At 48.1% G+C, this 17,116-nt stretch overlaps 1 protein-coding gene across 2 annotated transcripts in view; it reads left to right on the plus strand.

Annotated features, from left to right (window-relative positions):
• TDP2 (tyrosyl-DNA phosphodiesterase 2) overlaps positions 1–17,116 on the plus strand; it is a 190,790-nt gene that overhangs the window by 150,075 nt on the left and 23,599 nt on the right. For both annotated transcript variants that reach the window (XM_069613619.1, XM_069613618.1), the window contains one exon: positions 5,113–5,283. In XM_069613619.1, the coding sequence (XP_069469720.1) occupies positions 5,113–5,283 (171 nt within the window). The remainder of the gene's footprint in view (positions 1–5,112; positions 5,284–17,116) is intronic.

A 17,116-nucleotide genomic window follows, 5' to 3' on the forward strand; every position in this document is an offset into this window, starting at 1 on the left:
GAACTTGCCGTCGAACACACTGCGAGGACCGTCCAGCTACTCACAGACCTGGGATTCGCCATAAATTACCCAAAGTCCCACCTGGTGCCGCCGCAGGTGGCCCTGTTTCTGGGAGCGAAGCTCAATACAGTGAGGCGCCTGGCGGCACCGTCGGAAGAACGGACGAAGACCATTCTAGGCAAAGTGCAGCGCCTGCTAGCCACGGACGTGGCCAGGGTGAGGTCCATAAAGTCCCTCCTGGGGATGATGTCCTCTTGCATCTACCTGGTGCGCCTCTGCAGACTACGGATGCGCCCTCTTCAAGAATTTCTCGACGCCCGTTGGATGCAGGCGACGGGCACCTTCGAAGACAGGGTCCCCCTCAACGAGGTGTTCCAGCGGGCGATTCAGTGGTGGGGCGTTCGAGCGCACCTCACAGCGGGCAAGGACTTTCAGACGCCGGGGTACCAGGAGACGGTGACGACGGACGCCTCCCTGGAAGGTTGGGGCGCCCACACCGGAGATCTCCACGCAAGAGGCCTCTGGCTCCCGGAGGAGAGGCTCCTGCACATCAACGTCCTGGAACTCCGAGCCGTGTTCTGGGCTCTCAAATCGTTCCTCCCGTCGCTCAAGAGCAAGGTGGTGCGGATCTTCACGGACAACACCACGACAATGTTTTACATACGGAAGCAGGGAGGCACCAGATCCCCCAGCCCTATCAAGGAGGCACAGGATCTGTGGCAGGGAGCTGCGCGCGTGTCACGAGTGGGAACTTCGCTAGGATCAGGTGGATCAACTCTTCCGACGATGAGATAAACCCCAAATCGACCTGTTCGCAACAGCGACAAACTCGAAGTGCAAGAGGTTCGCCAGCAGGTTTCCCCAGCCGAGAAGCATGGGCGATGCGTTCTCGTTCCCCTGGGACGGCCTATACCTGTATGCGTTCCCTCCGTTGCCGTTGCTGCTTCGACTCATCAACCAGCTCAAGTGGTCCCGGTGCAGGATGATCCTCGTCGCACCGGCGTGGCCGAGGCAGATCTGGTTCCCAGACCTTCTGGACTTGTCAACGTCCCCTCCCATCAAGCTGTCGGCGGCCGCGGACCTTCTCTCCAGAGAAGGAGGCGCCATCTTCCACCACGACCCGGCGTCGCTGAACCTGCAGGCTTGGCTCCTGCAGCGCTAGAGTTTGGAGGCTACGATATACCGGCCGACTGCAGAGAGGTTCTTGCAAAGGCCAGGGTGTCCTCGACTCTCAAATGCTACGGTCATAAGTGGAAGAGGTTCTCTATCTGGTGCCGAGCACAGAAGATCAACCCCCTACGGATTACGGCCCCTCAAGTGCTGCTGTACCTGCTATCGCTGGCAAAGGCTGGGCTAGCCCATGCCTCCATTAAGATTCATCTGGCGGCGATCTCCAGATATACCAGAACCACAGGACGGACGTCCCTGTGGTCCCATCGACTGGTAAAAGAGTTTATGAAAGGACTGTTCCCAGTCGTTCCCGCCGGTGAAGGCCCCGGCGTGGGAACTTAACGTGGTGCTGATCAGGCTCATGGGGCCCCCATTCGAGCCGATGCACTCCGCACCGATGAAGTTTGTGTCGTGGAAGACTGCATTCCTGGTGGCCATTACCTCCGCACGACGAGTGGGAGAGATCCGGGCCCTATCCTGCAAAGCACCGTACTTGACTTTCCATCCCTCGAGGGTGGTGCTTAGGACGCACCCCTCCTTTATGCCCAAGGTGCCGTCGGACTTCCATCTTAACGAGCCCTTGGTGTTACCTGTTTAATTCCCGTCTCCTTCGTCGCCGGCCGAGGGGACTTTGCACTCGCTGGATGTGGCTACAGCGCTGAAGTTCTACGTGGACCGCACAAAGAGTTTTCGGAGGACATCACATCTATTCATGAACTTTGGACCTGTGAATCAAGGGAAGGCTCTCTCGAAGTCTTCTATTTCCAGATGGCTCTCCGGCTGCATCATGCACTGCCACCGGTTGGCTAACCGACCGCTGCCAGGCCGTCCGAGAGCCCATTCGACCAGAGCGATCGCTGCTACTACGGCGTTCTTATCTGGTGTGCCCCTGCTGGACATCTGCAGGGCTGCTACGTGGAGGTCGACGCACACCTTCACGAGATTCTACTGCGTCGATCGGGATTCCAGGGAGGAGTCCAGAGTCGGCCAAGCAGTGCTGCGCAACCTGTTCGCTTAAGGTTAGCCTGGTGAGGAGGTAAGAGATGCTTAATGTTGAGTTTTTTGTATTGCTTGATGTTGAGCCTTTTGCCACCCCCCGTGGTTGTGCATGTGTGTACTGCTATTTATTCTTATATTCATGAGCATATGAAACCATGCCAGGCCCCATGCTGGAGAAGGAACAAGTTACTTACCTGTAACTGTTGTTCTCCAGCATGGGTCTGGCATGGATTCACACGCGAACCCTCCCGCCTACCCCTCTGCGCTCTTCACTTGGTCATACTGCCACTTCACGTGCTACCAAATCTGAAGATGGCTGCCAGAGGAGGGGCTTAGGTAGAGGGCAGTCATTGGCTGTGGTCATTATGCCGCAGAGATCAGTGATTGGTTACTACTACGAAAGACAGATCAGAAACGAAACTGATACTGATTTTTTCTTTACCGAGGATTCCCAGCCTGACGACGGGGAATATTCATGAGCATGTGAATCCATGCCAGACCCATGCTGGAGAACAACAGTTACAGGTAAGTAACTTGTTCCTTATCAAATAGTAAATAGATGTTTTGTTATGGTGCTTGGTGGATGAATAGATAAGTTTGTAATAAACTAAATATCTTAATAAAAAATATATATAGGAATCACTGAAGGAGACAGGTTGTGCTTCTGCCAACTGAGACATTGGTAGTCCGATTTACAAATCAAGGCAGCTGCTACTCGGCGGTTAACCCCTTATGAGAGAGATATTATGACTTGGGTTGAGAAAACTGGTCTCGTCCCTCTATACATTTCTTATTGAAAGCTTATATCCGAATAATTTTCGGTAGAGGAAGAGGTGGGACGCCACACTAGGCAGCAAAACGACAGGGGAGCTGTGCGAACATCTCTGGGGCAACCTACCAGAACTAACACGATCCATCCTTTCCTCTCCTTCCCCCAGAAGCTCACCGTCTCCCAAGCTCTGGTTCTCTCTAGGTTGGAGTGTTGTAACGGCCTCTACTCTCCACCCTTTACAACTAATTCAGAACAGGACTGCAAGACTTGTCCTTGGCCTCATTCCTTGGGATCATATCTCTCCAGCTCTGAAATGCCCTCATTGGCTTCCAGTGGATGCAAGGATTAAATTCAAAACCCTCTGCATTGTCCACAAGGCTTTCTGGGGCCTGGGTCCAAAATAACTTCAACTATCCCTCTGTAAATACCTCCCCTCTCAAGCTCTTTGCTCCTCTACCTCTAACTCCCTCAGGGTCAGTTGTTTTTCAGAGAAACGAGCTGGGGGTAGATCCGTCTTCAGCTTGGGCCTCCCTTTGGAACAGCCTCCCTGCCACGCTGAAACTTGAAGAGAACATCTCCGGTTCCGGAAGCACCTCAAGACCTTCCTTGTTGCTTCTGCTTTTGCCCGCTTCTCCCCTGCTGATCTGTTTCTTTCTCAGCACTGTGCAGTTGGCCGCCCTCTGTCCTCCGGGCCCAGGTACCTGCTCGGCCTGCTACCCTCCTGCACTGCCTCCGGGCCACCCCTTGCACTGGCATCTGTATCTGTACCCATACAGTCCCCCACCCCCTTTCTTTTCTTCTGCACTTAATCAGACATACCCTGTCTTCTGAACCCAGCACTTGCTGGCTGCACTACCACTGTTTATTGCCTTTTATTATTTTTTATATATTATTTATCGGTTTCTCCTCTGCACTTTCCACTTCTCCCCCCTTCCATGCACTTTTCCCCTTTTCCCTTTCCCATTCACTTGCGCATTCTCAATGTCACTGGGCCGAGTAAGATCATTTTTTTGTTCTCCCCTGTACCCCTCCCTTGCCTTGTCATGCTCTGAAACAATTGTGTACGAGAACAATATAAATAAAATATCAATGCGATTCAACTGCCGGAAATGTGGTTTAAGATAATGTTGCAATGGCCCTACACGCCGGCGCAATGTACCCCACACTTTCACCAGAATGTTGGAGGCATGCACAATTACGGGGGACTGGTCCCATATCTGGTGGGAGTGCCCGAGTCTCCAATCACCTGGCACGAGGTAAAGAATGAGATTAACGAGATATTCTTAGGCTCTGAAAATACAGATGTGAAGGTATGGTTCTGTGGCTTGTGGGACCCGGATAATAAGTTATTTAAAAGAAGGCAATAAAGGGGATACATGATTCTCCTTGTAGCGGCATGGCTTGTTACTAGCACACAAGTGGAAACAGAAGCAAGCACTAACATAATTTTCTTGAGCTTCAGAAGCTGTGGAGCTGTGTGGCACTGGAGTGGGTAACGTACACTTTACAAGGAAACCGGCGGACTTCAAGCAGGACTGGGGGCATGTGTTATCATATCTTCAATCTTAAAAGTGACTATAAGGTGCAATGGGGCCCACACAGGTTGAGAATTCTGAATATATTGTAAATATGGATGGTGCGCACGCATAAGATAATGTATGACAGTATTGGTCCCTCCGGTGAGCGGAATTGGTGGGTTTGGTGGGGGGTGTAATGATATGTTTATATGTTATGGAAAAACTCGATACAAATGTTCTTTAAAAAAAAAGTATTGGCATGTGTTGGAAGTGACAACAACCTTTACCCTGCATCCCCCGCCCCCCCTCCCCCCCCCCCGCCCCACCAACTGCACAGCTCATGACCACATACATATCTCAGATGGGATCAGTAATGACCTCAACGGGTAGAGGGGAGGACTCTGAGTCAAGGTTGTCACTTGCCAACACGTGCAGAATTTTATGGAGTTTTATGTGATCAATTATTTCACCTCAACTGTCTCTTAACTACGCCTTTTCACTGAATATATACAAGTATAAATGCTTGTACTTTAATGTTCAAGAGTAGTAGCAATGACCGTTGACATGGTTGTGCCATTTTTCTTCTACTATGCAAGCTGTCTACATATAATTTTGTAATGTCTGTTACCGAGCCCATCTAAATTTATCCTGCAGGTAAATGTATCTGGTAACAACCTGTGCCTGATGACGTCCCATTTGGAGAGCACAAAAGAACATTCCAACGAACGCCTAAACCAATTGAAATTGGTTTTAAAGAAAATAAAAGAAGCACCAGAATCATCAACAGTTTTATTTGCTGGGGATACCAATTTACGGGATCAAGAGGTAAATTCAGACAAATGTATACGTTTGGTAATTTTGTATGTGTTTCTGTGTGTTTTTGTACATGAACCCTAAAGAAAGTGCCCTAGAAACTTCCCATAACGTGTAACAAAAAAACAAAGCAATGATGGGTGGGTGGTTTAGAATTCGTCTTAACCACTGGCAGTGCCCTGGGCAGCCTTCTGCACCATCTTTCCCCATGAAGTTGCTGTTGAAACAGCAAATGCAAACGTCTTCAATTTAGTAAACTGTGTCAATGTGTTACCTGCAGTAACTTCAGTGCCCTTGATGCCATAGGCTGCGATCTCAAAGTTTATTTGTGGCAATCTTGTTCTTGTGATTGCTGTTCTGAGGGATTGGGGTTGTTTTACCGTGGCGCAAAGGTCTGTGACGCAAATGACCACATGAGAAATGTACGATATACATAAATGTTTGCAAATTTCTCATGCAGACATTTGTTGTAAAACAACCCAAAAACCTAACCCCTGCCCACACCCGCATCCCCGCCCACAGCCCCAACACATCCCCACACCCCTACTTACCTTTCACCGCAAAGCGCTGAGCCCTGCAACGCTGGTTCACTTTCACTTCCGTGATCGGGAACCCGCACCGCAGGGTCCTTTTCTTTTTATTTATTTTTTTGTCAGGCAGCTGCGGGAGTGTCCACCGAAACCCTGCTCACTATTGGTGGTATGTATTTTAGTGGGGTAGGTAAATTGGATTTGGTCATTTCATCCGATTCCGTTCTGAGTGCGTATAAACCTGTGAAGCCAAAAGACTATGCATTAATATACCTCTGGTGCAGATCCGATCCTGCAGACTTCTTTTTTTGTGCACTCCGGGGTTCTGTTTGTAAAATGCAACAGTGCTAGAAAACCAACATTCTTTTAGAAACATGTTTGAAAAGAGAAGGGTATTGTGTTTGCAACAACCAATAACCATAGCAAAACTAGGGAATAACCTGCCTCCAATGGTGAGCGGCAAAAGCAGTTACAGGCCCATGATTTCCATGTTGGCAAACACCAATTGGGTTTTCAAAATGAAAGCCAACGATGCAGAGAATAGATGTTGGAGAGATATAAATTACTTGCTCTTCCAAATCGAACAAACATTGGATGTCAAAGGTTTCATCAGAGATTATACAGAAAGCCTTTCTACAACTTGAGGATGGGGCCTTCTCTAATGAGGGACAAAGAGTTCAGAATCCAGTTTTGAATATACTTTAAAAAGCAATGGAAATAGAAAAGGTACCAATGCATAGCAATATATACTAACCAGAGGATCAATCACTAAGGATTGATGACCTATGGTATTATAGGCACTAAAAAAGCGGCTGGCACTCATATTGACAAAGGCAGCTAACATTAACCTCCTGGAATATTAACGTTTTACAGAATACCATGGAAAGAAGTACCACAGTAGAGGGACACATACTGAATTGAACTTGATAATACTACAATAAACAAATGTACAATTTGACCAAGGCTCCTGTCTTTCTTACCCGTGGGTGAAAGACTACGGAATGAGCCCTCATGCATCAGCAACCAGGACTACTGACTATATTGACAGCAATGTTGAGTTCCTACTATTCGGAACTCGGAACGTTGCAATTTGTTCAAGTAAATCAAACGTACGTAATGAGACACGAGAGCCAAGAGTAATAAGGTCTACTCTCTTTAATGTCGGCGCCAAAAGTGCCGTCCGAGGCGGTAACCCCGCCTCTTCCCTTTCTGTGGGCTCAACCCACAACACGTGAACAAACAAAGAGAAAGGACACAAATAACAGTAATGACATGTCCATAGAAAGAGGACGCAACATCTCCCCCTCACTTAAATGAGGAATGTAGTTCAGTTCATTTCTTCTATCCAACGAGTGGGTCGGCGAATGCTCCGTTTGGACGGGCTCCTCCGTGGTGTCTTTTCCAAGGTCACTGGTGTGTCGCTGTCGCTGTCGTCAGCATCTCGTTCTTCCATCCGGTATTCGGACTCTACATCTGAGGATTCGTAGTCACTCCTCGAGCGATCGGTGACCTGTTCCGTGCTTCCTTCAAAGTTTTTGAAGAATGACGAGTTTCTTGTAATGGTTCCACGGGGGCTAGCTGCTGTTATCATGGAGCCGTTGACGTGCATCACCTCCAAGGGTTCAGGTCTGAACGCCGGTGTGTCCTTGGTATTTTGTTTTTGTCTTACTAGCACCACATCGCCCACTTGAATGTGACAAGGTTTGGCTTGCCTCTTTTGGTCAGTGTATGCTTTGGCCTTTTCTTTGCTTTGCTTGTCTCGACTGAGGGCGTCACCAACAACGGTTGTCGATGGTTGAGCATGTGGATTGTGGGGAAGTTGTGTTCGTATGATGCGCCCAAACATGAGAGTGGATGGACACACCCCTGTGGTGCTATGTGGAGTGTTCCTGTATTCTCTTAAGAGAGTGCAGATGGCTTGCATGAATGACCGATTTGTGATGGAGCATACTTGGAGGGTCCTCTTGAGGCAGCTCATGAACTTCTCGGCCATTCCATTGGCCTGTGGTCACAGTGGTGTGATTGTTCTATGTTGAAAGCCTAGGTGTTCCGCGAACATTGCAAAATCATGACCACTGAATGGCGGTCCGTTGTCTGACTTTACTATTGATGGTATGCCATAGTCAGAAAAAGTCTTGTCCAGGGCGGGTATGACGGCTTGTGCACTGGTTGAGTGAATGAGATGTACCTCGGGGAACCGTGACATTTCGTCAACAATTACCAGCACATATTTCCCATTCGCCAGGGGTCCGAACATGTCTACAGCCACTCTGTCCCACACTTGCAGAGGCATCTCTGACGACTGGAGGGGTGCTGGGAATGTTCTGGGGCCCACCGCCTGACATGTGAGGCAGTTGCCCAGGATCTGTTCCACTTGTTCATCCAATTTCGGGAACCAGACCTTAGTTCTCAATTGTCTCTTTGTGGACACTATGCCACGATGGCCCGTGTGAGCTATGTCCAGTATTTGTTTCTGCAGGCTAGTGGGGATTACAATTCGGTTCTCTTTGAGGAGCAAACCTTCCGGGGACACAGACAACGTGTGTTGTACTAATTTGAAGACACGAAGTTGAGATTTCTCCGCTTCTGTCATTTCTTTGCTGTACCACCGGCCCGTTCGCAGACACTCCTTTACAATTGGTAGGAGCTTGTCTGCAGATGTGGCTTCCACAAGTTGAGCAGTGGAGACATGCTTTGGAAGTGCATTATTGACTAAGAAGTTGACGTATTGGTTTGCTTTTATGGACTGTCGTTCTCCTTGAGCTGGTAAAGGGTATCTTGAGAGAAAATCCGCGGGATTCTTCTCTTTTCCTGGTCGATGAACGATTTTGAAGGAATATTCTTGTAGACGCAGACCCCACCTGGCAATTCGGGGTGGCATTTTGGCAGTGGGTTTGCCATATATTGTGGTCAGCGCCTGGTGATCTGTAACAACTGTGAATGGGCGGCCATATAGGAAGAGATGGTAGTGCTCGCACGCCCATACGACTGCGAGGCTCTCCTTCTCGGGTTGAGAATACGCGCATTCTGCCTGTGACAAACTCCGACTGGCATAGGCTACTATGCGCTTGGGTGAATTAGGGGGTGCTCCCGGTCTGGATTGAGCTAGAATGGCACCCAGGCCTACTGGACTGGCATCCACGGTGAGTTCTGTGTCGTAATCGGGATCATAATAAGCCATACACGAAGCTGATGCTATGCGTCGTTTGATTTCCTGAAAGGCTTTTTCACATTCTGTTGTCCATTCAAACTCCCTGTCTTTTCCTGTGAGGACCCTTAACGGGGTACTCACTGACGCAAAGTCTTGAATATATCTTGTGCAATAACTCGCCATGCCCAGAAATGATCGTATGGCCGATGATGAAGTGGGAGTGGGGGCATCCACCAGTGCTTGTACCTTCTCTGGATCAGGGCGCATGCCCTTGTTTGAGAATATGTGTCCGAAAAATTTGAGCGTGGTTTTGTTAATCTCGCATTTTTCCGGGTTGAGGGTGAGGTGAGCGTTTTCTAGCGCCATACATACTCTTCTTAGAGTGTCGTCATGACTCTCTTGTGAGGTGCCAAAGATGAGAATGTCGTCACTGTAATTCAAACAGTGTGGAATGTGTTTAATTATTTGATGTATTTCATTTTGAAAGATCTCAGCAGCAGACGACACTCCAAAACTTAGTCTCTTGTATCTGAAAAGTCCCAGATGAGTTGAGAAAGTGGTGATGTATCGTGATGAAGGGTGCAGTTCAAGTTGATGATAACCTTTGTTCAGGTCAAGCTTTGAGAAAGTGGTGGCTCCATGAAGAAGGTGTATCATGTCGGTCATGCGTGGAGCCAAGTGTCGTTCTCTTTCAATGGCTACATTTGGGGCACGCATGTCTACACAGATGCGTATCTTGGAAGTGCCCTCTTTCTTGGGTACTGGGACTATTGGTGAGACCCATGGGGTCGGGCCCGACGCCGGTTCAATTATGCCCTGTTGTAGTAGGGAGTGTATTTCGTCTTCTACTTGCCGTTGTATGTTAAGGGGAATGCCCCGGTAGTGTTGAGCAATGGGTTTTATCTGTTGGTTGATGTGTAGTTTAATTTGTCTATCCTTTAGACACCCTAGTCCTTTGAAAAGTGAAGGAAACATTTTTTGAATCATGTCCTTGGCGCTGGAGGTGTATGCGGACATGATCTGATACATGATACTGATTAGACCCATCTGTATGGCTGTGCGGAAACTTAGGATGCTCCCTCCTGGAACTTCTCCTTTGATTACATATATTGTCACTTTCTGGCGTTGCTCCTTGTATTGACAATGTGCATTGAACATTCCTATGCAGTCTAGCGGTTTGTTGGACCCGTAGGGATATATTAGCGTGTCAGCTTTCTTTAAGTCTTTCTTGATTTCCAAGGAATTGTATATCATGTCATTAATAACGTTGACAGTGGCACCTGTGTCAATCAGAAATTCTAGGTTTTGTCCATTCAACTGGAGTAACAGGGTCGGACTGTATTCGGCCGCAGTGGCATTTCCGATGGCGTGTACGTATGCTCGTTTTCTCTCCCCACTGGATGAAGATGACCTGGTTGTTTGTCTTTCCTGAGGCGAATCATCCACATATCTGATCCTTTGTCTTGTTCTGCGGTGCGGGGAGTGGTGTCGGCTCTCTCGGTGATGAGACGTATCTCTCCTTTCTTCTCGCCTCCTCGATGATGGCGTGTGTTCCTTGACTAGGCTGTGAGAGCGCCTCCTGCTGTACGTGGAGCCTCGATTTGAGTATTTGCGCGGGCTTTCCCGCCTGGAGCGTCCACCTTCTTGTCTCCTGGCTTCTCTCGTGCTTTCTGTGCCTTGGAAGAATTTAATGTTCTTGCAGACGGATTGAAAATGGTTTTCCCCCCCGCATTTATCACACTGATGTCCAATCGCAGGACATGGGCCTACATGGGGAAAACGGAAACCACATCGGTAGCATTTCTTTTGCTCTGACGAGCTAGCAGGCGTGCGGATGGGGCAGAGAGATGCCGACTTGGCATTTTGTGTGATGGAGATGTTACTCAGAGATTCAGTTTGCAGGGTTAGTGCCGCGTCCGCTCTTGCAATTTGAAGGATTTCCTCCAGCGTCCTGCTCTTTTGTAGCAGTTTTTTACGAAAGTCAGGGGAGCCGCACCCTGCGATTGCTTGTGATTTTAGAGCTTCTTCAGTGGAATATTTGTCAAAATCACAGTACTTGGCTCTTTTCCTTAGCCTCATGATGAAATTATCCATGCTTTCTTCTTTGTCTTGCGTGGTTGTATGGAAGATATGCCTCTCGTAGTCGACGTTCCGTAGGGGTGCGAAGTATGCATTTAATGAGTCAATTATGCCTTGAAATGAGTTAGTGTTGGCATCCGGCATTTCGAACACGATGTCCCGTACCATGGGACCCAGCGAATGAAGCAGGATGGCTCTCAAGCGGCGTTCTTCTCTCACGCCAGAAGCATCGATGTAGATGTGGAGTTCTTTCAGCCAGCGAGCCCATCTGGGAGCCAGGCTATTGGTATCAGTCATATCAAAGTGAGGGACGGCTTGCAACTGCAAAGATTCAGAGGAATTTTCCTCTCTGTTGCTGGCTGCTCTCGGAGTGGAGCTGGCTTGAGGGCTCTGTAGGCCGCTGTCAGCATTGTCTGTCGACATGTTGATAGATGTGGCTGAACTGTGCTGCTATGGCACTTTACTCGCTGGAGTGGCGTGCTGAGAGTCCACCTCCAGTTCCTTCTTCAGTATGGCCTCGCCGGTCGAAATGCGGGGGCTAGCGGTGATTTGGGCTGCACGTGGCTCTTATTTGGTGTGCTGCGTGGGTTCCGGCGGCTCACCTCCTGCAGCGTGCATGAAGCTGGCGGGAGCCTTTCGCTGGCGGGAACCTTTCCTCCACCGCCTCTTTGACTTGGTGTGACGCTAGGGGCTTTCTTTGTCCCGCGGGCCGCTCTGCACCGGAGCCGCGGTGAGGCACTGCAAAAGCCTGGGGCTGCGGCGTTCCTTCGTGGCCCGCGCTTCGCTGGAGCTGCCCGCAGGGTGGCTTGATTGAGTCGGCAGTTCAGGTGGGTCGTCCTCGTCGCCAATGTTGAGTTCCTACTATTCGGAACTCGGAACGTTGCAATTTGTTCAAGTAAATCAAACGTACGTAATGAGACACGAGAGCCAAGAGTAATAAGGTCTACTCTCTTTAATGTCGGCGCCAAAAGTGCCGTCCGAGGCGGTAACCCCGCCTCTTCCCTTTCTGTGGGCTCAACCCACAACACGTGAACAAACAAAGAGAAAGGACACAAATAACAGTAATGACATGTCCATAGAAAGAGGACGCAACAAGCAAAATATGCTGTCTCGTGCAGCGAAGCAGCTAAAGATGAAGCCGGTGTACAAGCTGTCTCAGAACTAGTAGTTAATGGGAAAAGTAAGCTTTTCATAGCCGGCCTTTTTGAAGAGAAAAAAAAAGATCTTGGCCCTTGCAAGATTTTTTTTATTGATCTTTGTATTCCCTCTACCATATATAATAGGGGAGACTTTAATGCAGCCTTTCAACAATCCTGCATAGATAGATCGTATAAGAAACCAACCTGCAAGATGTATAGTGCAAAAATAATCCTGAAACACTGGGATTCACTTCCAACTCAGCAAGACCTAAAACGCAGTTAAGAATAGTCCTAGGTTGATTCTAAAATGTCCAGCGACACTAGATAGACGTGTCGACAGCGGCTCTCGAGTCCGCGGTAAACATAAGGAGGTTCCACCACCCCAAGATACAGACAATAAGGGCAAAACTGGGCAAAAAAGCAAAGCGGAACCCTAGGAGAGGAACGAGGAGGCAGGAGAAGTCAGGTGGCACCAGGCAAGTCAAAGCTGTGAGGTGAAGGAGCCGCAGCCACAAGGTGGAGAACACGCTCCGACTGCAGGACAAGGTACGCCACGGTAGGAGTGAGGCACGCCATAGGCACAACATACGCGCCGGAAGACAGTAAGCGGAACCGAGGTGTAGAGAAGTGGAGGAGGAAATCCACGAACACCCAACCTGACAACCCCACTGGGAGAGACCACCATAGAGGAGCAGAGCACCCAGCCCGGAGGCGCAGCGGCAAGGGGCAAGGTCGGAGGCACCCTAGAAGAGAGCGATGAGTTGAGAGATGCATCCTCAGGCCCGAGCCGGGGGGTACCAAGGGGAACACCACACAGCGTAGCACCTGGAAAATAAAAGGGTGGAAACTACAGTAGAGCCCCAGGCCAGGCTCTCAGGCTTTGAAGTGCGCAGCAGAGAGGAAGGGATGAGAGCGGAGGGATTTAGGACTGATCCCAGCTCGTCGGGGGAGGGAACGCCTGAGTCTGACAAAAGTAAACAGACCTCACTCCCACAGTGGAACCGCCTGAGTTTATAAGTGCAGCAAACCCAGAGACGGGGCTAGGGGAGAGGAGTTGAAAGGGGAGAGCCCTGCCCCCCCCCCTCCTGCCCTGGAAACTCCCATAAGAAAATCTGGGTGAAAAAAAAGCTTGCCAAGCACGGCAAGAAAGCAGCAAGGGCACAGAGGCACTGAGTCCCCCAATAAGTGAAATCAACAGGAGTGAAGAGCAAGGCCCCCGGCCCAAACTGCATATTGAAAAAGAATGGGGCAGGGCCCAGTGAGGCAAATGACAGTAAAAGGCAGAGCCATGAAAGCGATGCCCACCACTGGGGACATACCAGGCACCCTCCCCACTATGTGGGCACCACTGGAAGCAAGGGACACTAATAAAAACAATAAGTACCGCTCGCCGGAGCACAAGGACCCTGCAGAAGCGGACCTTCCAGCACTGTAAGCGATATTCAATCAACACTACAGCTAAGTCAATGCCTAGTCTGGGATGCTGAGGAAAACCCTTATTGGTGTATTTTTATATCCAGTTCAGTACTCTGGATGACAACCCTTGTATAACACCCCCCTCTTAGAATCCCCCTGACCCCACTGAGCCAAGAAGTAGGTTTGTTTTGCAAATGAAAAGGTTTATTTGGACAATTCAACAATATATATCTATCACACTTTTATAATATATTAATATCTGATAGTACACTGAGACATATGATGTGGATCCACAATGGGTAATGTTACAGTGGTACACTTGATTACTTAGGAGTAGTATAGAGGATGAGGAAGCTGAAAATGCTTTTATGGTTTCAAGGAAATTCAGTGAGAAATAAAATGCAGTACAGAAATAACGTGTTATGATTTTAGCAAAAGGTAATATGATCACTTTTTCTTTTGACAATTCACTCCCCCCCCTATGCAATACAAGAAATGGAAGGAGAGCACACAGTCTTCAAGAATCCCAACAAATCACACTTTATAATGCAATACACAGTTCCAGTTCCCCCAGCAAGCTTAGAGAAAACAGGGATGAGTTTTAAACACAGGCAAATTACTTTAATGTGGTTTGCAAGGAAGTGAAAAGGTGCTAAAATTGCTTTTAATTCCCTCTAGAGGTTCAGGGTAGGTGATGGCTAATTTATATTAGTTCAGGCTCACTTTAACAATACTCTATGAATGATTAGCAGATCGCAGACAAATTTTAGCAAAGAAAAGCAAAAAGCCGCTGATTTCTACAGATGAAGAAATCGGGCTGAATCGCAAATCACGGTAAATTTCGCGAGTGCGTGTCTCGCGATTACGGGAAAAGTATAGAGAGTAGGAAGTCGGTTCTAGGTTCGTTGGAAAGCCTAAATTTCGTTCCTAGCCCAAACGGTTTCAGAGATACGGACGATTTAATAAAGGTAGATTTTCGGATTTAAAGTAAAACTCAAAATGGCAGGGGACAGCTTGCAGCTGCAGAATTGACAGGTGACAGTTGTGCAGCTTTAAAAATGACAGATGACACGATTTCTAGGAGGCTGTTCTACTTAGTTAAAATAATCTAATCCAAACTATTTTAACCTAAGAGATTGGTTCTGCACAGTTCTGCTAGGTACTCACAATATCAATTTGAAATAGGCCTCGTCACGGTCTGGTCAGGTTGGACGGGACTTCCGGCGGGTGGTTCTGAAGTCCCGGCTATCTGGGTCAGCTCTTCTCTCTGGGTCTGTCAAGCACCGGATCTGCTCACAACGGTCTGGTTTGTGGTTTTCTCGGATTCCGGATACAGCACTGCTTTCTGGATACTGCTACAGGTTCTTGCAAAAATTCTTGGAAAAAATTCAAACAGCTCACCGGCTGTTGAATAGTTTGGTTGGTTTTGAGGCCTGCTGAAGAGGATTCAGCTGGTGGGTTCAGGCCTCTCTGCTACAAATTCTGGAGTTAATTTCTGCTACAGGTTCTGGAGATTGATGGATTTGAAGTCTGGATCTCTGGATGTGAAGTCGTCGGTCAGCATGCTCCGCAGCAAATGGAATTGAATGTTTCTACCTGTCCCAGCAGTCTCTTTTTATGTGTTTTGGAAAGTGGGTGTGTGCGTGGGCCTAGCTAAGCCTGCCCCTCTCACTTATCATTGGCCAAGCTTTCCTCGCTCCCTTGATTGGGGGGAAGAAATGGAGTGTCAGAGTGATGCTGTAGGTTTTATGGTCAGAGGAACCTCCCCTTGTCAAATTGCACACAAATCTATTTCTGATCCAAATACCTATTTATCTATGTACCATTTTTCTCATATTATAGGTCCAGTTTACATATTTTCTGTAGCACCAAACCATCCGATCCCTGTCTTTGTACGATGTTGTGTCCACTGATGACAGAATTCTCCTCTTTTCATCCAGATAACGACCTCTAAACCTTTCCAGATTTTACACAAATGTGCACCAGGGAGATGGGTTTCAGATGATAAAGTGTCAGATTTTTAACATGCATACATTTGGAGTGAGACCCTATTTTCCGCTAGCAACCCCCCAGAATACACCACAGGGTCCTAACCCCTCTTAGAACGTGCACAGAAAAATCACAAAAATAATGATATTACTTATATAATTCTGACAAGTCCGCACTAGGAGTTATCTATCTTTTTAAAATTATGCTCTGGTCAAAAAGGGGTGTGGCTTCCCACATCACATGGTGGAATAACTGGTTTATCCACTTCCCCCAAGCCAGCTTGTTCAGAGGCACAGCTGCCCCCCAGTTTCTCCCAAGAGGAAGCTATTTTACGACGCCCCCAATATATAATTTGCCTGAGTCAAGGAAGTTGCATTGTTCTGTCCCTTCCAGTTGCCAGGTGCTCCACCCCTAATCTAATCAGAGAGGTGTCAACTCCTTTTGGCAAGGGGCAGCAGGATGCAGCTAGGCCTGGGAAGAGTGGCTGAGCAGGTTTCAACTCCTGTCGGGGGTAGTTGTCAGGCAGAATCCAGTTTCATTAAGCCAGGTCTCAGCTAAATGTCACTTTTTGTTCCCAGTTTAAATCAAACTTACAATTTTTACATATAAATTAAATAATTACTTCCTTCAAGTCATTTCAGAATATAGTTTTACATTGTATCCACCTCTTAGCAAGTTTTTCCTTGGTCTGGTTTTGTTTCATTTGTTCAGTTTTACACAAAAGTCTGGTGGTTTTAAAACGCCGGCTTTCTGATAGTGGTGAGTACCGGTATTGCAACCATTTTTGGGATTAAGAAAATGAATTCCCCACAGTTCTGAGTTGCTTTTTGGCAATCAGCATTGCCATTCCCAATGGTTTCAGGCTACTGTGTGTGTAGCCCAATGGTGGTTTTAGGCAGTGCCCTCCTGTGCTCACAACATAGGCAAAAATGGGTGGCAGCCTATTCTTCATGTTTTCCCTGTGCACTCTCTGGGGAGTTCTGGCCATCATGATGTTTTCCATGCCAGTACTGCACAATTTTATGGTAGGGCTTGGATGCATGGGTAAAAACATCCCACAGCACCTATATCGAGGCAAGACTTTCATTGAGAAATGCTGGCCCTACAGGCGACCCTGGCCAAAACTTTTCAAGACCAATTTCAGCAAATGCGCACCGACCTTAATTCAGCCCTGGTGAAAATGAGGCAGGAAGTGGGCCAGTTAGGGGAGAGAACGGACTTAATGGAAAGGGGCATGCAGGGGGTGGACAAAGAGACCATGGCAAACAGTGAAGCGATAGAACGCTTAAATGTAGCAACTCAGAACTTGGAGCTGCAAATGGAGGACAGGGAAAATGGGTCCCGGAGAATTAAAATGAGAATTAAACTATTGCCGGAGTTGGTACAGGACAGAGAACTAAAGGAGGTTACCCAGAGGATATTCGCAGATTTACTGGGAAAAGCAGAAGCAGAGACAATAGAGCTGTACCGTATCCATAGGTTGGACTGACAAAATAAGGGTTCCAAAGCAAGGCCACGGGATGTCCTAGCGGCATTTGCCA

This window comes from Ambystoma mexicanum, chromosome 5p, assembly GCF_040938575.1.
Source record: "Ambystoma mexicanum isolate Mex_15411 chromosome 5p, UKY_AmexF1_1, whole genome shotgun sequence".
Taxonomy (NCBI): domain Eukaryota; kingdom Metazoa; phylum Chordata; class Amphibia; order Caudata; family Ambystomatidae; genus Ambystoma; species Ambystoma mexicanum.